Here is a 24,631-nt window from a genome sequence, read left to right on the forward strand (position 1 = left end):
TAATAGCAATAATTGCCGGGGATGAGAGAGTTAACTACGAGAGTTTACTTGGGAAAACAGTAAAAATACCCAGAATATAAACATGAATATTCAGCCCCAGAGGATGGCATAAGAAGGTATTAAATAATTTACAGCCATGTTTCCGTTGCAGTCTATTATTACATAAGACAGAGAGTTTGCAATTTTTGTTTCGAGCGCACAGTTTTAACAGCTCTGTAGGCGAGATCTCACTCCCCCACACCCTTTGGGCGGAGTGTCTGCCGGGCGAGACGGCCTGCAGCTCCTGGGGCGTTTTAGCTTCCGACTTAAGTGCTAACTTGTCACCCGGAACATGATAATGAGTGCACATGAACTGTGAAATTTATCTTCACACTCCTCTCCTACTACTTCTTTTCTCCCTCTGGCAGACTTTCTTACTTTCAGTTCTTGCTTTTTTGTTTTTGTATTAAGTACGGTATTATATTTTTAGACTGAAGTTGCCGACAGCTGGTGCTTTGTGGCAATATTCGATGTCTTTAAATTTGACAATTTCCATGCCAAGAAATTGCAAGTATTCAGTGTTTCCGCCAGAAGTCTTATTCTTGTCAGGGTGGAAAAGCCTCTGAAACAGCATTTAGACCAGCATGGGAAAAACCCAGACTAATGAAGGGTTAGCAGCTCTTTAATTTACAAAATGATTATTGAACAATTAAATGAATGCATAAAATGTGCAAATAAAGTGAGATTTTGCAGATTTTCCAGACTATTTTTCTGTATCTGTGGTCAGGGAGGAACCTCTATCATATCAGAAGTGGACGATATCTGATATTTATTAAAAAGGCCAAAATCGGCCCAGTACAATTGCCTAAACTTAGTATCAACTATGGCTATTTGGGAAGTCAACCACCCACCCTTCATGGCATACAATACATGCTGTGTTTATACGTGTGTGTGGTACATTTGTGTAGTTCCCTCTATCCCCATCCAAACACCCACCCACCCCCGCCCCCCCCCTTGCCACCCCCCCACCCCTCACCCCTCTTGCCACCCGGCCCGGCACCCGGGCTAACAATACCTCCCTGTAATTATTCAGCCGCAGGGCAGCAGGAGGGTGTCAGGTCAGGAGGCCCGTTGATCTCACATGTCAACGAGGGCTGAGCCAAGCTAGCGCAGGCACACACAAAAACACCCGCCAGCCAGCCAGGGAAGTCAGATTTCCCTTTGACAAGTCGGGACACACCACAAGACACGCCGTAACTGTATAAATGTAGGGAGTATTTTCTCTGCCAGGCAGAAAAGCGGGCTGTTCGCGGAGGTTCAGAGGCGGCTGTCGCTGCTTTGGAAGTCTGAAAGTGTGGCTTTTAGAGGAAGCATCTGCCTGTACCCTGAAGCCAGCTTTTCGAGTCGAGCTTTTGCGAGTTATTTTCGTCCCAGCGTTGGATATCCTGGAACAAAAAAAAAAGCCTCTCCAGGACAGCTCTTTAGGACTGGACGGGTCCTTCTCAGCTCCCACAGCCACCTCTGGGGACTCCTCAAGCTCCCACACTGCTGGAGGAAGAGGTCAACGCTCGCTGACGCTGCCCTCGACAATAACTCAACCCTCTGAAGTTCCCCTTTCCTGCAGACTGACAGAGGAGACGGCTCACAGCGACAAAGCTGCCTCTACAGACTCTTGCAGAGGAGTTTTTCAGACTTGTCTCCTTATCTGCTGCTATCGCCCGGACGGTTTGGAGCTGCTCCGCTGAAGACCGATCCAGGAATGCAGGCGAGGTCACGTCTGGGAATACTTTGGGTATTTAAAACGACAACAAACCGGTGAGAGAGTGGAGATAAGTGTGGAGAATCCTCCGATAAAGCCGGGGTTTCATTTACAACGGCTTTCTTTCTGCTCCTCCCTGCCGCAGAGACTAATTGAGTATCACACTCCGGTCCGTCCTGTCGAGGCTTGTCCGGGGCTTCTGAGGAAAAACATTCCTCCGGTTTCTCCTGCATCCTCGGGCATTAAGGATTCATCAGACCGGGCGTCCATCCATCTGCGTCAGTTTCGGTTTTGCCTCTTACCTGGACCGTCCTGTATCCTGGTACAAAAACCTCATGGAGTCGATCCAGACCCACCTGGCAGCCCGTAGGGGGGAAATAATTAGCTGAGTTGCAAAGCGAAGCCTGTTATGGATGTTTAGGAAGTTTTCTTTACAGTCCAGAGAGTCTCGTATGAGTTTGGAGCTCAAGGGACGATGAACAAAGAGTCCCGACTGGTGAGGAAAGGGGCGCCGTCTGGGTTCGGACACGGCCGGAGACACTCGTGTTTGGGGTACGTTCAACACCTGAACCATGTGTTGGGTTTTGCATTTGCTGCAGATTATTGTTGTTCATACATATAATAACTCTCTAAGTCAGTGAATGAGTGAATGAATGAATGAATCTCCGTGTCATGCCACATAACCAATCCCAGGTGAGATTGCAAGACACATTATATTCCAATTATAAAAGTGAGCATTGGGCAAACAGTTCAACAGAAAATTCTACCCTAAAATACTTAAATACAAAAAACAGCTATTGGTGATTTACTTTTCATCTCTGGCTCCATTCAGTAGTTTGTTGTATTTTTCTTCTTGGTGGATAACCGGCCAATCGTAGACGAGGTGACGTCACCTCCAGATGTTTCCAGCAGCTACAGTGGAGTTTGATATGAGAAAATGTTTCAGGATGTAAAACATCAGTGGTAAACGTCAGGTTTTGGTGTCAGTCCCTCAGAATCAAAGAGCGAGGGCTTCTTTCTAGAGCCGCCATTTTGCACCGAGAGACGTTCAACAATCATACAGGGAGAAATCCATCGTAGAAGAGGAGAGAGACCAGTTTCTCCACCACAGGAGCAGGAGAGAGACCAGAATGCATTGCAGCAGAGAGACAGGTTGAGGGTTGAGTAAGAGGGGCGCGACTGTCACATTTTCTTGACTGGAAACTCTTGCTCTTACTGTCGCTCTCGTTATCTCTCTCTCCACCTGCATGTAAAACCCACAGCTGGATGCACCAAGTCCAGGTGCTCTCTGAGGGTTCTCAAAGGGCATTCTGGGAAATGTAGGAAATCAGTAACTGCAGTAGAAGTAGACGAGGCAGGTTGAGGGAAAGTGGGTTCACCAAAAAAGTAAATTACAACACTTCATCACTAAATAACTCCTGGAATGTATTGAACGTCACAGACTGATATTTAACATTTTCCTTTCCTCCACTCCAAACTTTCTTCACTTACACACACAAATAATAATGATTACACAAAGAAAAAGAAGCAGAAACAGCAGGTTTGTGTAGGAAAGGTTGCATGGGTTCATGTTGTGAGACGTTTTGTGCTGTTCAGTTCCCTGAGGCCGGTGTGTGTGTGTGTGTGTGTGTGTGTGTGTGTGACTAAACATTGTTTGAGCTGCAGTGTTGCTCTGCTGGTTTTTTACCCAACAGCCTGTGAGAGGAAGCAAGTTGTGTTTGTGGCAAATTTCATCCAACGGACTTCCTGTTTTTGCTGAAAGTCTCCCAAAAGCATTGTTTTTTTTTAAAGGCGAAACACAGTGAGTCTGAGAGAAACACTAGCTGAGTGGAAAGAGAGAGTTGACGTGTGTGTGTGTGTGTGTGTGTGTGTGTGTGAGAGAGAGAGAGAGAGAGAGAGAGAGAGTTCAGTGTGTGTTTGAAGCAGTGGAAAAACACACATACATCTTACAAATTTACTGTGTGTGTGCCTGAGTTTGTGAATAGTACATTTTTCTCTGAGACTGTGCGTGTGTGTGTGTGTGTGTGTGTGTGTGTGTGTGTGTGTGTGTGTGTGTGTGTGTGTGTGTCTAGTCAGTCGGCCTGCCCCATGCATTGATGTCAAGCCCTGGGGGGGGGGGGGGGGGGGGGGGGGGGGTGGATTGATAGCCCCGCCTAATTCTGCTGACGTCACACTGACAGAGGGAGTCACGCTGCGCTGGTGACACACACTCTGCCTTCTGGGTGTGTGTGTGTGTGTGTGTGTGTGTGTGTGTGTGTGCTGAACTATGCCTGTGCCTGTGTGTTCATGTATTCTTCACTATGCATGTGTGTGTGTGTGTGTGTGTGTCAGGGTGTAAACACATGTTGAATTTTCCTGTGTGTATGCTCATGTGCTTTCCTCTGTGTGTGTGTTTGTGTTTGTGTGTGTGTGTGCTAGTATGCTTGCAGGCGTATGTGTGTGTGTATTTGGGTGTGTGTGTGTGTGTGTGTGTGTGTGTGCTTGGCTGTGTGTCAGTACGCCGGGCCGGGCCGGGGGTCGGGTCAGGCCGGGCCGTGGCTCCGCCCCTCGCTCGGCGGTGACTCAGCCTCCGTTCCAGAGTCCGGCTCAAGCTGCCGGTTCTCCTCCAGGCGGAGAGTCGGCTGCAGAGCAGAGCTGCACCACTTCCAACCAGGAGCATCATGATTTGTTTGATAAATATTGCGTTTGCAAGTTTTAAAGTTCTGTTGAACTCTGGTAGTATCTTGGGTTGTGTCTCTTTCTCTATGATAAAACCCCAAAATCAGTGATTCTGTGATCTGTTGCTCCGGTAGAGGAGGCTGGAGAATTGTGTTTTTTGCATGACTGGAGTGAGTGAAACTTTAAAAACTCCACCTGTAACACCTGTGCTGTGGTGGCTCAGCGTTGGAACCAACAAGCTTGTTGAGCGTTCACACACTTCTCTGGTCAGCCTCCTCTTCTATTGGAAATGAACAGACTTCCAGTGACTTATTAATCATGTTGCTGACTGATTAAAGCAAACACTGACTCCGTTTACATGGACAGCAATAATCCGACTACTTCTTTTTTCTCATGTCAGTCTCTTTTTCTTCTGGAAACAAGTCCAGCCTCTGGAAGGCCGCTCCGATCCTCTGATAGAGTCCTGGTTGGATTCAGGTGTCTAAAATCCTTCAGTAATGAGACTGTCAGAATACTCCACATGTCTTAATGTGAGTCTGCTTGCTCTGATTATGATCTTATTCAGGTTCAGGTGATCAGAAAATGCTGTTTACATGGCAGTTTCTTATTCGGACTGTTGTCTTAATCTGGTTCATATTGCTGTTCATGTAAACATGGCTGCTGACTCCTGTAACTTCTCAAGAACAAATTCCTTCACAACTTCTTTTCCCTTCAAGTCTGTTCAGTCACACTTGTTCATGTCAGCCAATCACAGCCAGTTCTCTCCCAGTAGAAGTCGGTTTGTGCCCCGGTGCGTCCGCAGCTGACAGGCGGAGCAGGAATGATAATGAAGGCAACAATAACACAGCAGACCCCGAAATAAAACCCCCCGAGCCTGGAATAGTTCCCCAGCCCCGCCGGCTCGGCTGCACAGGACACGTGCTCTGCCAGCCTGTCCCGTGTGTTAACCACACACACACACACACACCCCACCCAGCACCCTGCCACAGCCACTCGTCCCAAAATCCCTATTGATTGTTCCACCAGAGAGTCGCTGCAGACGGGGCGTTTGTGTTTTAGCGACAGTGGAAAAGCAGTTTAAAAAGGTTCAGTTTGTTCTCCAAGGTGAGATGAGATGAAGATATTAAACTGAGAGAATAACTTATTTTGGGAGGTGTAACACTAGAAGCGGTGGTCAGTTGAAGGCTGGTTTGAATGTTAGAGTTGAGAGGTTTCAGCTTTCAAAATATCCCTGTGGACCCAATTTCTGTACAAACCAGAGTTGTGGTGTTTTCAAACTCACACAAGGAAATAGTCCTTATAATTAAATTTGCCCTTTAAAATTGCTGGCCTCTCTGTTGCTAACTGTGTTTCTCTGTGTATTTGTGTGTCTGTGAGTGTGTGTATGTGTCTGCACAAGTGTGTATGTGACTGTGTGTGTGTGTGTGTGTTTCTCCTCTGTGTAAACATGGTTTCTAGTCATATATCGCCCTCTGCTGTACAGAAGCTGTCAGCTCGGCTTCACTGCACCGAATCAACAGCGTTCTTACCTGCAGTTTTCCTAAATATAAATTTTAATAATAATAATAATTTGAAACAGCCCATCTGGCTGTTCTGAGCACCAGAGGGAAACCGTTGAACTCGATGAACTCAGAAGTCGTGATGCCAGATATTTTGTCTCTCCGTGCGGCTTTTTAAATAACTTCCAATTATGTATTCTCCTTGCATGGCGTTATAGAAGATAAAATGATACTTAATTGATCCCTGTGGGGAAATTAGGTCGTTGCAGAGCAGCGTGACCCCCCCACCCACCCCCTCCCCCCCTCCCACCCCCCACCCCCCACCCCCCCTCCAGGAAAGCCAGCCAGCACTGACTCACCTCACTGACTCAGTAACGCCACAAACGGAGGAGGCGATGCGGTCGTGACTGACTGGATGACTAGAGCAGCCGTTTCCACTTCCATGTGTCACCCAGTTCGTTTACATGCACACCGACACTTCAGGCAGTCCTTCCATTACAACATTTACATGGTTCAAAGTAATGCGACTTGTCTAATTTACGTGGATTTAGACGGATTCATTTAATAATTGGTCTATCGAGCCATGTTGTGTTGCTTTTGTAAATAGAAAATCTGGGTTTCTGCGTCTGCACCTTTACCTGTGCAGAAAGAAATCCGACGAAGTGTTTAAATACCTCAATAAATGGAAAGACTGAGCAGAAATCTAGCTGTGTTGACTGGGTTCTGCTCACTCTGATCCTTACTGAGATTAACATCAGATGAGTCTGTTCTGTGGCTGACTGTTGATCAATTAGATCCAGCCAGGCTCATTTTCTGATGGAAATAAACAAACTTGACAGTAGAAGACAGTAGAAGACAGTAGAAGACAGTAGAAGACAGTAGAAGACATTAGAAGACAGTAGAAGACATTAGAAGACAGTAGAAGACAGTGGGTGAACTGGGATGCTCACAGTGTGAATGTGAAGCAGGGCGTTGCTCAGTCAGACTTATCCCGGACAAATAAAGGTTGGCAAAATAAACAATTCAATTTCAATTCAAGTCAATTTTATTTGTATAGCACCATCTCATACAGAAGCAGTTCAAAGTGCTTTACATAAAAACAGAATAAAACAGCAGAAATGTGCAAATAAACAGAAACATCCATGCATGCATACACATAAAAACACATATAGCCTGCATACACACATACAAACAAACATAATGTACAAATACAGTGTGTTCGACAACATAGTGAAGAAGCAGAGCCACTAAAACAACAAGCTGCAGCTGCTGTGTGTTTTGCAGGAGGAGGAGCGGCGTGACGTCACCGGTGTTGGGGAAGTTACTCGGAAAATGTAATCGATTATTCTTTACTTATTACTCATTTAAAAAGTAATCACGTTGCTTTTGCAGTAATTAGTCCCATTCCTCGTTCCGTTACTTCCCGTTTCGACGGCGGTAGCGGCTCCTTGTTTCCCCCTGAGCGTCACATTGCTGTGTTGTGTGTCAGGTCAGGTGTGTGTTGATCGGTGACATCAGCTGCTGCAGCGTTCGGTCGGTACTGAGAACCTGCGGACTCTCGGCTCTTCATGCGTTGGAGATCGCTGCTCTCTGCTCTCGGCTCAGTGGGTCTGATCACAGATTCGTCCACAAGGTGGAGCAAGACTCTCTCTGCTCAGATGGTTTCCAGTGCAGGGAGTTACAAATCCATAATAAGGCAAAACACCCACATGTGCACACAAGGGCTCCACCGATACGGGTTTCTGAAAGCTGATACTGATATTTTTAGACTTCACCAAAAGCTGATAATTTGTGCTGATATTCAGTATCTTTAAATCTGACCATTTTCATTCCAAAGAAATGAGAAGTATGCAGTGTTTCCCCCGGAGTTTTCTTCTCATCAGGGTGGAAAAGCCTCTGAAGCAGCATTCAGAGCATCATGGGACACTAAAACTCTCCACTGAAACCAGACTGATGAAACTCTTTTAGTGTCAGCAGCTCTTTAAGGCAGAGAGACACCACACCTGTTCAATGGTAGAGAAACTCTGGGAGACATTACTGCCTTAAAATAAAGAATTAATTAACAGCATTTATCAATACACAGGATACGACATAATTGAAGAATTAAATGTATAAATCAAATGTCCCGTCAGGTTTTCAGTCTGTTTCTCAGTATCTGTGGTCAGGAGGAACCTGCATCATATCAGAGGACGACGATATCTGATATTTAAAGATCAATATCGACCTGATATATCAGTCTAACCCTCCACTCAAACATGCACACACACTTACTTACATGTGCGCATTCTCACACGCTCAGACAAACACACACACACTCTCACACTCTCAAACACACACTGTCACACACACATACATTACACTCCACCCTAATATAGCAGCTCATTCTCATTAGCGGAGGTAATGCTGTCACGGGAGCCAGCGGGCCAGCTGGGCGGTGGAAGCCGCTCGGACGGCGGGTTCGGTTACCCAGCGGGCCGAGCGAACGCCACGGCGGCATGGGGGGGGGTTGGAGGAGGGAGGGAGGGGGGAGGGGGGGGCACGGGGTGGAGGGGCATTCTCAGCAAGCCGCCCGCCCCTGGCGTCCGTTTCAAGACCCGACACATTTCACAAGCACGTTGCACAAGGAGCCGACCGGACCGGAGGGGGGTTCAGTTTAATTTACAGGACAAGATTTAAAACAAGTTAAACTCACATGCAGCTCAACATGATGACGGAAATTGCGAAACCAAAAACCAAAGAGTAATTTCTGTTGTGGTTCTTGGTTTTAAAAATGTGGACAAAGAGGGAGTGGTGGTGGAGGGAGGAGGAGGGAGGTATGGTGTGTGTGTGTGTGTGTGTGTGTGTGGGGGGGGTATCTGTCTTTCTGTCTCTAGACTGTTTTGAGGGTTTCAGAGTCTCTGCTGGTTGGACTTGGTAAAGTCTGAGAATAGGTTGAAAACTAGATTGAACATTAGAAAGGTCGGTGGATTTTGGGAGTCTGATAGAAGGCCAACAAGCCGTCAATTGAAGGCTGTAAATATAATTATAACTACTATTTCCTTGTATTATTTTAAAAATCTTACAACACTGGTTTGTACAGAAATTGTGTCTAGGAAACGTAATGGAGAGACATTTTGAAAGGTGACATTTTTCAATCCTAAAATTCAAACTGGCGGTCAGTTGGTTTGGCCTTTTTAGTGTTAATAAAATCAACAGTCATTTCCCTTTCAATTATTTTACTGAGTTTTAAAACAAAAAAAGGGAGAAGTGGAAATGTGTTGCTTGCTCAAATGTTTTCATGAAGAATTTGCTTAAACGTTTTAGGAAAGCCCAAAAAAGTAATAGTTGATATAAGTCAGTCTGTAGTTGATTACATGTTCAGTAAACCTACAGTTTTTGTTGAAGAAAGGATATCAGTATAGTATCTGGAGTCTCCCTGCAACAGGTGACTACAGTGTTTCCAGAAAGTTCTGTCCGGTCTCCAGATGCTCTGCTGCTGACTGAGCAGATCTATTTTCACCCTCTTCATTGGCAGATGACAGATTTGAGTCCCGTCCCGCTTCTAACCCTGAACCTGTCCGCTGACAGCCAGGCTGAGGGCAAAGCAGCAAAATACAATTATTCCTTAAGAGATTTTCAGCTGTATGCAGGTCTGGAGTCAAGAAGACCGATCTCAGTCGAGTCCGAGTCACTTCCAAGACCGGGTCCAGAAGGGGTCGAGACCAAGTCAGAAACAGCGAGACCAAAATAGGCAATAAATAGCGTACATGACTTTCTAAATATAAAAATATTGCTTAAGGAGTTTCTTAAGGATGAACAGAGATGTCGATCTATCTGCTGGAGCTCTGGACTAAACCCTTCAACACCAAACTGATCAACTTAAGTTTAAGGAGCATTACACTCACAGGTTGAAATCCCTTAAACTGTGGACCAAAGTATCTCAGACACCAGTGGTCTGGCAAAACTGTGTTCCCACGTTTAAAAATTACACTGATTGGCTTAATGGAGGCGCTTTAATTGAGGGTCAAAATTTTGAACTCAAATTACAAAACTTGTTGGGGATGAATACATTTTGCCACTGTGTTTTGGCTTTTACAAAATTACAGCAATTGGCCTGATGGGGGCGCTATAATTAAAGGTCAAAATTTTCAAACTTTGAAAGGTAATAACTGCTACACCACCGGTCCGATTTTGACGAAACTAGTAGAAATGTTGCATCTTGTTACTGATTGGCCTGCATCCTTCACAGGGGACGATATGCTTGTTTTCAACCCCCATATTCATGTTTTTGACCCGTTTCTTAATCATCTCAACATCTTACTCCTCAAAATCTGGTTTGAGTCTGATTGGAGGACTCCAACCTGTGAGGTCAGTGTTGATGAACACAGTCTCAGTTTTATTGGCTGCTGTGTTAAAATGAACAGGCAGGACGTGACAGAGAGGCTAATTCTATCGGAGCGGGGGAGTCACTGTGGATGTCATGAGATCTTCACCTGACAGCTTTGCATGATTTGAAGGAGTCTTCAGCCTCTGGATTCTCTGTGGACCTTTACTGAGTGTGGAAGGAAACTGGTACAACAGGTTTAAAGGCTGAAATTCAGCGGTATTTACCTTTTAAGCTTTTAATGAGATGTATCATGATGAGAAGTTAGTCAGCATGAAGATTGTTTCTTTTAAGACTGACTCTCCATCTTCCACTCTGGGCTGAAATCTCATGTTTTCCAGAAGATGCTTTCAGAAATCCTTTCTTTGTCGCTCCTTGGCTCTACTTTATTTCTTTTCCTACCTTTTCTTTTCCTTCCATCTTAGATGTTCACTCTGTAGTTACAGGAAGATTTTCAGGACACTCTGAATCTGACCCTTGACCTCCTAACTCTTGTTTTTTTTTAATGATGGATATTTAGGAATCAAAGCTTATTATGCTGTCGCTCTGGATAAGAGCATCAGCTAAAAGCACCTGCAACCTGCAAATATTTCTCATCCATCTTGCTGACTTAAAGGTGCTATGTGTCGCATTTTTAAACATCAATATATCATTGTTAAATTAATTGTGATACCTTGTAAACAAATGAGAGCATGTTGGAGCTGATTGGTCTCCTCTATCTCACAGCAGTAGTATTGTTAGTTCTAGTGTTTCTCCGCATTAAGACTACATTTCCCATCAGCCCCGTTGCTTCCTGTTTACGGTAATTATGCTAATGTCTCAAAATCAATGTTGCAAAGATTTATTGATGTTAAAATGCCTCATGTAGCACCATTAAGGCCTAAGTTTTGTAACATGTAATTCATTTTCCATTTATTCATTTTAAATCTGAGGGAAAATGAATCGAACTTTGCTTTGCTCTAACAGCGATCTAACTGACATCAGTGAAGCCCTGTGCCTGAAGAAAGTGTTCTGATTTGAAGGGAAGTTTTCATTTATTCATAACAACAGAATTAAAGCTGAACTCAGACTCTTATGTAACAACACACCCGTCCCATCAGCCTGAGTCAGCAGAGCAGAGCGTCTGTCGGCCCTTCAAGTTGAAGCCGGTCGGTTCCAGCAGGTCCGGGGCGGCTGAACAGCAGCTCTGTTTGTGGATGTGGGATTCAGGCCGAACCGTAAAACATCCGATTCTGTCTCCACATCCTCACCACGTCCTGCTCCTGGTGGGCCTGTAACCGCCCCCCCCCCCCCCCCCCCGCCCCGCCTCCTCTTCCCATGTGCCTGCCAACACGTCCGACCGGGCCGCCTGCCCTCTGCCTCAGAAGACAAATATTTACCTGCCGATTTGGAGAGCAGCTAGCCGGCCGGCCGGTCGCGGGTCCAGAGAGTCCGTCGCTCTCTGGGAGACCGACTGCTGCGTCTCTGCTGCAGCGCTGCAGATGGAGGAACCTGCCAATTATGAGGTTACACCTGGTGTTTTAGGGAAAAAATGACCACTTTCATGTAATGTAGCTCTAAAAATGTGTCTTTACGTGTGTCTTGTTTGGTTTTTGTTGAAAGAAGAAGGACTCACAGTGTGGACATTACAGTCTGAACACAACATTTGGTGGACAGTAAAACCATATTATTATGAATTTAATAGGTTTAGAGTTGGGGAAGAAGGGGTTAAATGCAGAGGTTCTTCTTCTTCTTCTTCTTCTTCTTCTTCTTCTTCTTCTTCTTCTTCACCGTCTTCTTTATTCTCACAAGAAAAATCCATGAGTCATTTGTTGCACAGTTTTGTCCTGATGTGTGAGTGTGTGAGAGGGAGTGTGAGTGTGTGAGTGTGTGTGTGAGCCTGTAAACAGTTAATCCCCAGAGAGGAGCCACGCTCAGAGACCTCCCCTGTTCTCACAGTGCTGGCCTCTCTCTCTCACACACACACACGCACACACACACACACATACACACATACCACGCGTTCACCACACACTGTGCACATACAGTACCACACGCACACATACTGGGCCCTCACCACATGTGCACACACACACACACACGCTACATGCATTCTCGCTCATCACAAACTCACTGCACACACACACACACAGGCACATGATCCAACCACAGAGATTCTCTCTCTCTCTCTCTCTCTCTCTCATACACACGCACACATCATGTCTTTTTTAGAGCCTCAACTAGCCCATGTGCCTGGAAGGAGGAGAGAGAGAGAGAGGGAGAGGGAGAGGGAGGGAGAGGGAGGAGTGTATCTGCAGGATCAGACAGAAAGGTTCACTCCAGCTCTCCAGTCTTCAATCTGGATTTGAACCGAACCAGTTCGCGCGCGCGGCGTCCGACCGACCGACCGACCAGCTCTCCAAAAACCACATGAAGTCACCGAGGAAATGAGTCTTTGAACCCGCGCTGTGTTCCCAGAGGAGCGGCCCGTTCCCCTTCATCTCTCCACCCTCCTCCTCACCGGACAGGAGGAATGCCGGAGAAACACACCGAGGAGGATTCCCCTCCGTCGGTCCGTGCGTCACTGGGAACCCGGCGCGGCGTGAGCGGAGCGGAGAGCGCGCACCACAGCCGTGAGAGCCGAGGAGAAGAGGAGGAGGAGGAGGAGGAGTAGGAGGAAGAGGAGTAGGAGGAGAACAGAATATGAGTTTACCGACTAACTGTGTGTTCCTGACCCCCTCGGTCCAGGATCGCGCCTTCAAAGTGCGCAACGGGAATATCTGCGGGTCTCCGTGCGCCGTCAACCGGCCCATAGACATCGTGCAGAAGCGCAGGCGGTAGGCTGACTGTGCTTTTAATCCGCTGTCGATTCTGCTACACGTTTGTTGCTGTATGTGCATGTGGCGTTCCCCCGAAACACGCTGTTCTGTTTTCCAAAACAAGTTTCACAGTTCATTTCCAAACCAAAAATCACTTTACTCTTTCAAAGATACTCTCTATAATATTCCTATATGGGCTCGTGGTGTGTCTGCGGTGTTCAACAGTGAGTTTATATTGATATTTTTAAACTCCTATGGTATCACTGTAATGCTCCTATAATATTCCTGCAGTGACTTATAGTGTGTCTGTGCTACTCAATATTCAGTTCATCGTCGTAGTTTATATCTTTCTATCTTCCATGGTATCAGTATAATATTCCTATAATATTCCCATAGTAACATACAGTGTTTGTGGTGCTCATTAGTGAGTTTATAGTGAGTTTATCGTGCGTAATAGTATTTTTGTCTCCTTTGGTGTCACCATAATAATCCTATTGGGACTTATGGTGTGTCTGTACTTTATATTGAGTTTATAGTGACATAATCATAATTAATGGTAGGCTATTTTCATCTCTTATGGTGTCACTATAATATTCCTATAATATTCTTCTAGGGATTTTTAGTCTGTGCTACTCAAAATTGAGTTTATAGTGATCTTACTGTACTTAATTGTATTTTTCTTTTATCTCCTATGGTATCAGTGTCATATTCTTATAGTAATCCTATAATACTATATGGGCTTGTGGAACTATAGCGACCATATCATATTTTTACTGATATCCTTCAGTCTAATGTTCCTGTAGGATATTATACATAGGTTATAGTTAATTTAGTACTGTTTTTTGTATGGTATACGTCTAAAGTGTATCATGTTTTGTAAGAGTAACACACATGTTGTTTCTCAAAACTTGCACACATTAGTATCTGGTGTGAGGAAGCTTTAGTGAGAATCCTGTCATGTTACAGACTCTCCGTTTCATGTTGAAAGAGGAAGGAGAACAGGACACAGTACAGTCTGAACACAACGTTTGATTATCAGGTGGACAGAAGAATCATATTGTTTTTTAATTTTATAGGTTTGATGTGAAGCTCAGGTTGGGGAAGAAAGGGCTAAATAGTGTCAGGGCTTCTTCTTCTTCTTCTTCTTCTTCTTCTTCTTCTTCTTCTTCTTCTTCTTCTTCTCCTTCTTCTCCTTCTTCTTCTTCTCCTTCTTCACCTTTCTTCATTAGCAGCTTTTCCAGGACTGTCAGTTGCAGAATTCACCTATTCACCTATTCACCTATTCACCTATTCATCTATTGCTCACAGCCAATAGATGGAACAACATATTCACTCTTTATTTGTCAGATCTAAGTCATCTGAAGCCTCTCTGATCTGCAGCACGTCCAAATAACATCTTAGGTAACTATTTCATCTATTTGACAGGTTTTTCCCCCAGAAACAGTGTGAAGCGTTTGGAGTTTAGTGCTAACAGCCCATGATGACCGAACCGTCTGAGTTTGGTTTATTAGTTGGACGGTGAGTCAGACGGACTGATGTGGTTCCAGGGGAAGATCTGAGTCAGGATCTACTGACTGCAGGTCTGAGACGCAGGAGATCTTGGCCTGGTGTGTGTGTGTGTGTGTGTGTGTGTGTGTGTGTGTGTGTTACAGCAGGTGAACTTGGTCGTCTCATAGAGTTTTTACCACGGTGTTTTTTTGTCATCAGAGCAGAAACACACTTAAAAATGTCTTCTTCTTCTCTTTCTACCACTGACACCTGACCTCAAACACACTTCTATATCTCTCTGCTTCTTTGTAAAACAGTTAAACACACACACACACACACACACACACACACAGAGAGAGAGAGAGAGAGAGAGAGAGGGATGTAGTGGAGGGTAAAGCCTCCAAAACTCACTTTACACACTTTTTTACTTGCAGAATAGAGTTTATCCGCCTTTTTTGTCTGATACAGCCTAGATCTCTATTATGTAAATACATAACAGTAGCTTACATGCTACCATATTTGTGTTTTTACAGTGAGATTACGCTTTCAGAAAACGTATCTGTACTTTTTATTAACAACCAAAACCTGTAAAATAACAGGAAAACCTCTGGGCTGTGATGTTGGTTGTGTTTTTATGGACATTTCCTTATAAAACTACAGTTCTGCTGGTCAAAGTAGCACTAATTATCCTTTTAAAACATGTCTTTCAACAAGTGATATAATCTGTTAAGTAACAGGGCAGAAATTTTATAAAGTGTAATAACTGTAATTTTAATGCAGTTGTTTGGAAACACATGAAATCCTTGTTAAATTTTACAGTATCTAGTTTTTTTTTATAGTTTTTTTTTATGACTGACTGAAGGTTTTCCTCCTTTTTATTTTACCACAACATCACTGCACACACACACACACACACACACACACACACACACTCCTTCTGAACCTCTGAACAGACGACTCCACCTGAAAGGAGCGGAGTGGCTCTGCTTTAAGAATCAGAGAAGGAAATGTGACTAATTTTGCAGCCTGGCCTTTCAGAGAGCCGTGACGACAGAGGGGAGGGGGGTGGGGGCGGGGAGGGGAGGGGGGGGATCAAAGTCTGTTTATAATGTCAACCCACCAATAAAAAGCCTTCAAAGGGAGACGGCTAATGAACGCAGAGTCAGCCATATTTATAGGCCTGATGGATGGACCACATGTGTCTAATAACAAGGTAAAACACAGCGGAGGAAAGCGGAACGCTCGCTGTAATCGTCCAAATCCCAAATCCCTCTTTAACCCCGCGGCCGCTTCGGTTTCCATTAATGCCTGGACAGAAACACGCCGCTTCCACCATGCAGCACCGCTTTAATGAGTACAGTTAGAGGTTTGTCATTAGTTTTGGCAAAACAGATATACTGTACACATGCAGACATGCAGACATTTAGCTTTTGAGGTTTGTGATCAGGGAGGAGCCTGGTGTGTCTCTGCAGATGGAGTCAGTGTTAAAGTCACTTCCTCAAACTCTGAAATTTATCTCAGATCAGATCACGGATCTGTGCGTGTAATCTCATTTCATCTGATGTCATCTAATCTCATCTACTTTATTTAATCTGTCATTTAACTGTCGTGTCCTGTCCTGTCAAGTCATTCCATTTCAATTCAATTCAATTCAATTCAATTCAATTCAATTCAATTCAATTCAATTCAATTCAATACCTGTATTGTCCCTGTAGGGAAATTTGCAAGCAGGTTTACAAAAGTTAAAAGATCACAAATCACACAGAACACAACTCAACAGTCAACAAATAGTCATGAGATTAAATTCGGGCAGGAGACACACAACCTGTCATGTTCATGTTCATGTTCATGACATGATCATGTCATGCCATGTTATGTCATATGTTGACATGTCTTGTCATATCATGTCATGCCCTATCCTTTCATGTCATGTCATGTTCTATCCTTTAATGTCATGTCCTATACTTTCATGTCATTTCATGTCATGTCATGTCATGTACTTTCATGTACTTTCATGTACTTTCATGTACTTTAATGTCATGTTCTATCCTTTAATGTCATGACCTATCCTTTCATGTAATTTCATGTCCTGTCCTGTCCTGTGCTGTCATATCCTGTCCTGTCCTGTCCTGTCCTGTCCTGTCCTGTCATGTCATGTCCTGTCATATCCTGTCATATCCTGTCATGTCCTGTCCTGTCCTGTCCTGTCCTGTCCTGTCATATCCTGTCCTGTCCTGTCCTGTCCTGTCCTGTCCTGTCATATCCTGTCCTGTCCTGTCCTGTCCTGTCCTGTCCTCCTACTCTATCCTATCTTGTCCTGTCCTATCATATTCTCTCATGTCATATCGTCATCTTATGCGTCTGTGAACAGTAAAATATTCTGAGATCATTTTTCCGTCTAGACCCAGGTCCCCCATCACAGTCTCACTGTTTGTTTGATCAGCATCACTCCATCCTTCATGGTGATGTTGAGGCTTGATGTCAGACTGTTGAGCCTCAGTCTGACTCGCTGTGTTCCCCTCCCAGCAGAACTCACTGATGTAAACTGGACACTGACTCACCCAGAGAGAAGAGCGGCTCACAGCTCATCAATCCTCCGCAACAATAACAATAACACTGACGCCATTTATTTGTACAGCACTTAAAGTTACACAGTGCTGTAAGATCAAAGGAATAAAACAGCCTGATCAACAGCCAAAATCAGCGATGTACATGTAGTGATAAATGAACAGCCGGGTTAACTTTAACCTCCAGGCAAACAACCATCAATATGAACAAAAATCTGTTATATTTTCAGAAAAGCATTTATTTATGCTTTTTTCCCCCCTTAGAAGACTTGAAAAGACCTTATTCCTCACATAACTTATATCCGTTTGATACTACTAACTATAATGTATGCAATGAATTTGAATAAAGATTTATGTCGGACTGAAAAGGCTGAATTTAGGGTTTTTCCTCCACTCTGTAATAAAGGAAGACTTGCACTGCTGACTCCATTAACAGTCATAGCTCTTAATGGTTGGTGCAACATGTGATAGATTAACACGGTACAATAAATTAGAGCTCTGACATGATATTTCTCCAAGGTGATATCAAGCAGGATTTAGGGTCTGAAGGTCGAGGTGTTTCGCTCTTAGCGTGTCAACACGTGTGACACAGCCGTGGTGAAATGTGTCATGTATGTGCAGCTCTTTGAACGACACACTGACACGTCGCAGTGAAGCTGCAGGAGCTCGCCGAGTGTTACCGGCTGATCTGAGTGCTCACATTTTGGGGCTTTGGACACTTTTTAGCTTCAGTGGAAAACACACCGTTTGATTTTTATGTTTAGGCAAACAGTATTTATAGATATTCAGAGTTTCCTCCAGAATCTGAAGCAGCGTTCAGACCATCATGGGACACTAAAACTCTCCACTGAAATTATTTTAGTGTCAGCAGCTCTTTAAGGCAGACACCACACCTATTCAATGGTAGAGAAACTCTGGAAGACATTACTGCCTTTTAATGAAGAATTCATTTACAATAACAATTAAATGAATAAACAAAATGTGCAAAGAAAATGTCAGGTCTGTTTCTCTGTATCTGTGTTCAGGAGGAACCTCCGTCATATCAGAGTAGGGCTGGGCGATATGGTTGAAATCAATATCATGATAGGATTTTTCTCAATATCAATATATATCACGATATGGTTCATGTATGCAAAATCACGTTAAATAATCAAATTAATGTTCATCTCATTGAACCGAATGGTGATGTTAGGTGTGATGTCAAACAAAACAGAAATATTCAAATAATATTCCTGCCATACCTCATTTTATCAGAGTTTTTAAGTAAAAATTTGCTTGTCATCATCAATTCAGACAGCAGAAATGTGTGTCACGATATTAAAACATCTTCATATCATCACGATATGATTCCACTGAAAGATGATAAACGATAATATCGAATTATCGCCCAGCCCTATATCAGAGCTGGAGACACTGACTGGCCGATGTCTGATATTTCATTAAAGGCCGATATCAGCTCCATATATCGGTCTGACTCATGTAGTTTCATCTGATCTGAAAGCAGCCGATCCCTTCTGCCGGCTCAGAAAACACCTCTGACCTCTGGCAGCGTTCCAGCAGGTTGGCCAATCCTGCGGGGCCTCGACCCGTTTCATCACACTGAGACGTGACGCACAGCTCAGCTCGCCCTCCAGGAGGTCAGAGGTCACCGGGACCCGCCAGTGTGTTGTGACATCTGTATATCCGGGGCTGGACGTGTGGAGATGAGGCTCACTGAGGTTTTGACGAAGTCTGCCGGTGAGGGAAACTGGAGAGAGACAAATGTTTTCAAATTTCTTCACTTTCGGTTTGAGAAATCGTTTCCATGACATCATTACGGGTTCGGGTTCGGGTTTAGCTGACGAGCTTCGGTTCAGTGCAGTGGCCAAAATTAACTTTTTGACTCAACCGCTAAGAGACGGTAAACAAAAAAAATACGTGCCAAGAATAATTTTTACCGGCCAAAATAATTAATATACACTTTTCAGAGAAATATGTCACTCTACCCGTTTTCAGTGCTGTTTTGTGTGTTAATTTAAGTCTTGCTCATTCACTTATAGATGAAGTTTGTCATTCATCATGAAGTGCAACAGAATTTAAATTACAAGAAAGTGTTTTGAACTGTAGTTTAAAAGTTTGACTACAGGCAAAGACCAAACACTTTTTAACCAGGTCAGTGTGACGGGTGAACATCAGGGATTTATCTGACAAAGGCAACTTTTACCAGCGTTTGACATTTGGTGTGGATTTGAGACTGTGAGTGACAGAAGGCTGTGAGGGAAGGAGGACCAGACAGAGGCTGTTTGTTGACTGGACCGGATCCCAAAATGTCGCTTGTTGACAGTCGACGCCTCAACCCGCCGAACCGCAGGACGCCTCCGCTCCGGGTCTGGAGTGTCGCTCCGCTCCGGGTCTGGAGTGTCGCTCCGCTCCGTCCGGATGAATCCGACTGAGTCCGCGGCCCCCGACGGCTTGCCGGTTTGATCACATCCTTTGTGTTCTAGTCTCTTATTTGCCGGAGAAGCGGAGCTGCAGGTTTGGCAGCGAGCGGAGCGGCGTGGTGCGGTGCGGTACGGGGCGGTGCGGTGAGGAGCGGAGCGGTACGGGGCGGAGCGGTGAGGAGCGGAGCGGAGCGAAGCGGAGCGGTACGGGGCGGTACGGGGCGGAGCGGTGAGGAGCGGAGCGGCGCGGCGGGTCGGGGATAATTGCAGGGCGACGAGCCACTCGATCGAGGCTCTGCAGGGCCGCGACGGGCTGGAAACCACAGCTGACGTCAACAGGCCAGTGTGGCTGTGTGTGTGTGTGTGTGTGTGTGTGTGTGTGTGTGTGTACTTGTGTTTGTTTTAGTGATGAGAATGAAAACTGCAGAGATAGGACAAAACTGTGTGTGTCTGCTTGTGCGTGTGAATTTTATGTTTTAAAGAAGAGAAGGAGAAGTACAGAGGAATTGCAAGGTGTGTGTGTGTGTGTGTGTGTGTGTGTGTGTGTGTGTGTGTGTTGTATTTCTATACTTATAAGGATCAAATGTCCTCACAAGGATAGAGAGATGAGGACATCCTGCACAGTTAGATCAGGATCAGGAGTTGAGTTTAGAGTTAAGATTAGAATTAGGATGAAAACTGGTTTTGGAATATCTTTTGGAATATCTCTTATTTTATTTATTTATATTTATGTATTTATTAATATCTATTTATATATTTATAAATAATAATAATAACTAGGATTCAGAGTGCACTACATGGATTAAACAGCTGAAAACCAAACAAAAAAGGCAGAGAAAGACTTCCAGAAACCCCTTTCCCCTCTTTCTTTCTCTCTCTCTCTCTCTCTCTCTCTCTCTCTCTCTCTCTCTTCCTTCTCTCCCGTTGTGCCCTGCTGACGAGCGACGTGATTGGCTGCCTCTGGGTTGCCGAGGCCTAATTGGAGGAGGAAGTGGCAGAATCTGCCTCACCGCCGGACTCCATCACTGTTTACCAAAAGACGCCAATTAGTGCCATATGAACCTGATTAGAGGAGCACTCAGCAGGACCTGTTGCCGGGCAAAGACTGTGTGTGTGTGTGTGTGTGTGTGTGTGTGTGTGTGTGTGTGTGTGTGTGACCAGCCCGGTTGTGTAGCGGTGTGATGTAAGGTTGTTCGATTCTGAGGTCGATGCCAAAGCCAAAACCAGCTCTCTACTGCTGGGGCCGTAATCACATACTGCCTGTGTGTGTGTGTGTGTGTGTGTGTGTGTGTGTGTGTGTGTTTGTGGGAGTTATTGTATATGCGGTGTGGCGGTGTATGTGCATGTATGCCAGTGATTGTTTGCATGGTTTGTGTGTGTAAGTGTGCAAGTGATTGCGTGTGTGTGTGTGTGTGTGTGTGTGTGTGTGTGTGTGTGTGTGTGTGTGTGTGTGTGTGTGTGATTGTATGTGATGTGTTAGTGTGTTCAACTGCTTGTTTGCATGGTATGTGTGTGTTTGTGAGATTGCGTGTGTGTGGAAGTGTGCAAATGATTGTGTGTGTGTGTGTGTGTGCAACATGTGTGAGTGTGCATGTGATTTTTTGCATGGGGTGTGTGTGTGTGTGAGTATGCAAGTGATTGTATGTGTGGTGTGTTAGTGTATTGAAGTTGTTTGCACGGTATCTGTGTGTTTGTGAGTGTGTGTGTGTGTGTGTGTGTGTGTGTGTGTGTGTGTGTGTGTGTGTGTGCTGGTTTGATCCTCCTCACCAGTCTCTAACCATGTTAAAGCTGATCAGATGTTATGGATTTCCCCCCCGGCCGGGCGGACAGAGCTAATCGCTGCCCAAACAGTCTGCGGTCGATACGGGACCGGAGGGGGAGCCGGGCGCCGGGTCGCCCCGGGGCCCGGGACCTTAACCCCTTCAGCGCTGGGCGGCCGCTGTTTGTTTTAAAGGGCCAGTCCGCTGAATATGCTACCTTTGTTTTGTTTGAGTCGCTATTTCTTTAAAATCATAATCATAATAACGTTTGCGTGACAGTTCTTCAACCAGAGAACCAAGACAGCAAACAGACTGCAAAAATCCCCCTAAAACACTTTCATGTGTTTTGTTCAGTATGCTAATCAGATGTGTTAACAACAACACAGTGATGTTAGCGGACCAGATGCTATGGTTAGCTAGCTAACAAGCTGACATTATCTAAACACTAAATCAATCAGATGGATCAGTGATGAAATGATCAAAAACAGACAGAAATTCACCATCTGTTCAATTCTGCTGAGACAGACAGAAACACATCACCTCCAAGATGGCCGCCAGAGGGTTAGCCCTGTATAGGTGGAGTAAATATTCAGAATGATCATGTGTGGTAGAGAAGTGCGAGGACAGACTTTGGCTCACACTAACATTGTTAACATTGTTCAACGCTAACAGCTTCTCAACACTGAGGCAGCGCTCTCCGGATGGACTTCAAAACATTTTCTATCAAAAAAGGAGAGAGATGGTTCATTACTGAGACAGCAGGAAGGCTGAGAGGGTTCACCCCGGGTCAGACCCTGGGTCAGACCCCGGGTCAGACCCCAGCCACACCCCGGGTCAGACCCCGGGTCAGACCCCAGCCACACCCAGCTTCACCACGTTGGTAAACACTTTTTTTGTTTGCTTTAATATTTTTTAGTTTTTCTTACATAAACATACAAGCAAACATAGTCTAGAACATACATATAATACAGAGGTACATAACATAAGGAAATGTATCGTACATACATATTTAAATGTAAGATATTATCTAGTGATGACATACAGACGCATATACAAAATATATATAACAGACATTAAAAAAAAAAAAAAAAACATGAGAAAGACCAAACAAATTGGTAAATCTCTTATTTGCTCACGTTTATGTTTTTATTTCATTTATTGTTTTACATTTATCCTGTAAAGTACTTTGTAGCACTGTTTTAAAGCTCTAAATATTATTATGTATTTATTATTATTATTATTATTATTATTATTATTATTATTAATATAGGGAGACATAATGGGCCATACAGCATGTAGGAGTATGTGTAGCTGTTGTGAAGAAGGGCAATCAACACTAACAGATGTTCAGGCCAACTTATGGCCCCAGTCAACATCTCTACACACACACACACACACACACACACACACACACACACACTGTTATCTGCTGCTGCCAGCTGCAGCCTGTGCGTGTCTCTGACGTCGCTCCACCAGTCAGCATCCAACATCATGTGTTCAGTGTTCAGTGTTCAGTGTGTTCAGCAGACTGGATTACTGCTCATATATCTCTGCACAGGATTCCTCCTTCATCTGGTCGGCCCTGGAGTAAGACACGTGTGTGTGTGTGTGTGTGTGTGTGTGTGTGTGGTTAAATGTATCCCAGGCTGATTTTGCCTAATGTTTGTAGTGTGTAGCCTTGCTCATCTCTCGCTGCAATCAGACCTGCTAAAAGTTTTTGGGGACGATCAGTGGTTTATAATAATTGCGGAAAAATGTTGGAAAATGTGTTTTTCCAAAATATCCCATGTTCATTCTGGGAGGAAAATGTCACCTGAAGTCCATCATTCAGTTTCTCTAAAACCTAGTGAAGCTCTTTGTCAGCCACAGATCAGATGCTTTCAGTCACTTTGTCAGACTAGGTGACTTATGTGCTTTTTCAGAAGGGGAATATCTCATTTTGGTTAGAAGTAATGAAGATCGAGCATTTTTCCCAGAAATCCCAAGTATTTTTGAAATGTCAGACATTCACAAGTTTCAGGGAAATACAGATCCTAACGGTCTCTTGTGGCTCAGACTTCCAGAAACAGCTTCTGACATGCTGTTTCAGTTCAGGTTGCTTTGGCAGTTTGGTTATTATATGTATTAGTGCAGCGCCCGTTCACCCCGCTGCTGCACAGAGCGCTGGTCGCTTGTTTATTCAAAGTTTATTAATATTGAACGTGTCGCGTGTCCAATCCAACACCGCACGTCCTCGGGTCCCCAGCAGGACACCCGCCAAGTGTGAAGTAGATCGGACGAACGGTTCTCCAGATATGTGAAGGACACACACACATACAGACAGAGATTCCTGGCTTTATAGTATGTTGATGTAAAGTTGAACATGATTATGTAAAGTTGGATGTACTATTATTAAATGCGGCACTGTTTTTGTATTTGCAACGTTCACGGTCGCTGTGGGACTGTAGTTTGTGTTTCAGTCAAGTCAGGTTTATTTATAGATAAATAAACATTCAGGTTTGCGACAGTGCTTCAGAGTGTGTGTGTGTGTGTGTGTGTGTGTGTGTGTGTGTGTGTGTGTGTGTGTGTGTGTGTGTGTGTGAGATAGCCTGTGCATGCCGACACGCGAGTGTGTGAATGGATATGTGATGACATTATGAGCAGCAGCCGGCCTGCAGACTGCAGGGAGGTAAACAGAATGTAAATATGATGCTGTAAATGTTGTTTTTTTCATCTGTACTGAAACAAATTCCACTTTCTCGGCTGTTGGGTGTGAAAAGGAACTCAAACTTGAATTTGTGGCTTTTCCCCACCAGTTTTTCTTGGTGGGAAAAGAGGCAAAAATGCATCATCTGGTTTTGTTTATCACCCAAAACAACCAAATAAACCCTGTCTGCAGAGCTGAGATGCTGCTGCACTGCCTCTGCTGCCAGAAACTTTACTGCAGGACGTCCCAGGACAGGTCTGCTGTGTTAAAGGATGTGACTATCAGACAAAACACATATCTGCACTGCTTTTTAACATAACATGTATATAACAGCATATGTGATATCAGTGTTGTTGTTAAAAGTGCTGTGTGGCATTTTAACAGCAATAAAGACATTAGTATAATTACTGTAAACAAACCAGACCATCAAGCCATGGGGCTTATGGGAAATGTAGTCTTAATGTACAGAAACACTGCTGTGAGATAGACATGGACTCATTTGTTTACAGTAATTATACCAAGGTATCACTATTCATTTTGATTGATTGATTGATTGATTGATTGATTGATGTTTAAATGTGCTACACTTAGCATCTTTAACATGTGTAGTGTGTTGTGTGTTTTTTCCCAAAGCAGACACACAGATTTTGCAAG

The 24,631-nt window shown here is 44.4% G+C and overlaps 1 protein-coding gene across 3 annotated transcripts in view; it reads left to right on the forward strand.

The window, feature by feature from the left end:
- The window catches only part of pde4cb (phosphodiesterase 4C, cAMP-specific b), a 114,755-nt gene that overhangs the window by 67,492 nt on the left and 22,632 nt on the right, over nt 1-24,631 (forward strand). Inside the window, exon 1 of one of the 3 annotated variants that reach the window (XM_071917241.2) lies at nt 12,941-13,074. The exons of the other annotated variants lie outside the window; for them this stretch is intronic. Within the exon in view, the coding sequence (XP_071773342.2) occupies nt 12,941-13,074 (134 nt within the window). Of the gene's footprint in view, nt 1-12,940; nt 13,075-24,631 lie in introns of those variants that run through there. 3 annotated transcript variants of the gene reach the window in all.

Source organism: Centroberyx gerrardi, chromosome 9 (genome assembly GCF_048128805.1).
Source record: "Centroberyx gerrardi isolate f3 chromosome 9, fCenGer3.hap1.cur.20231027, whole genome shotgun sequence".
In the NCBI taxonomy this organism is placed as follows: domain Eukaryota; kingdom Metazoa; phylum Chordata; class Actinopteri; order Beryciformes; family Berycidae; genus Centroberyx; species Centroberyx gerrardi.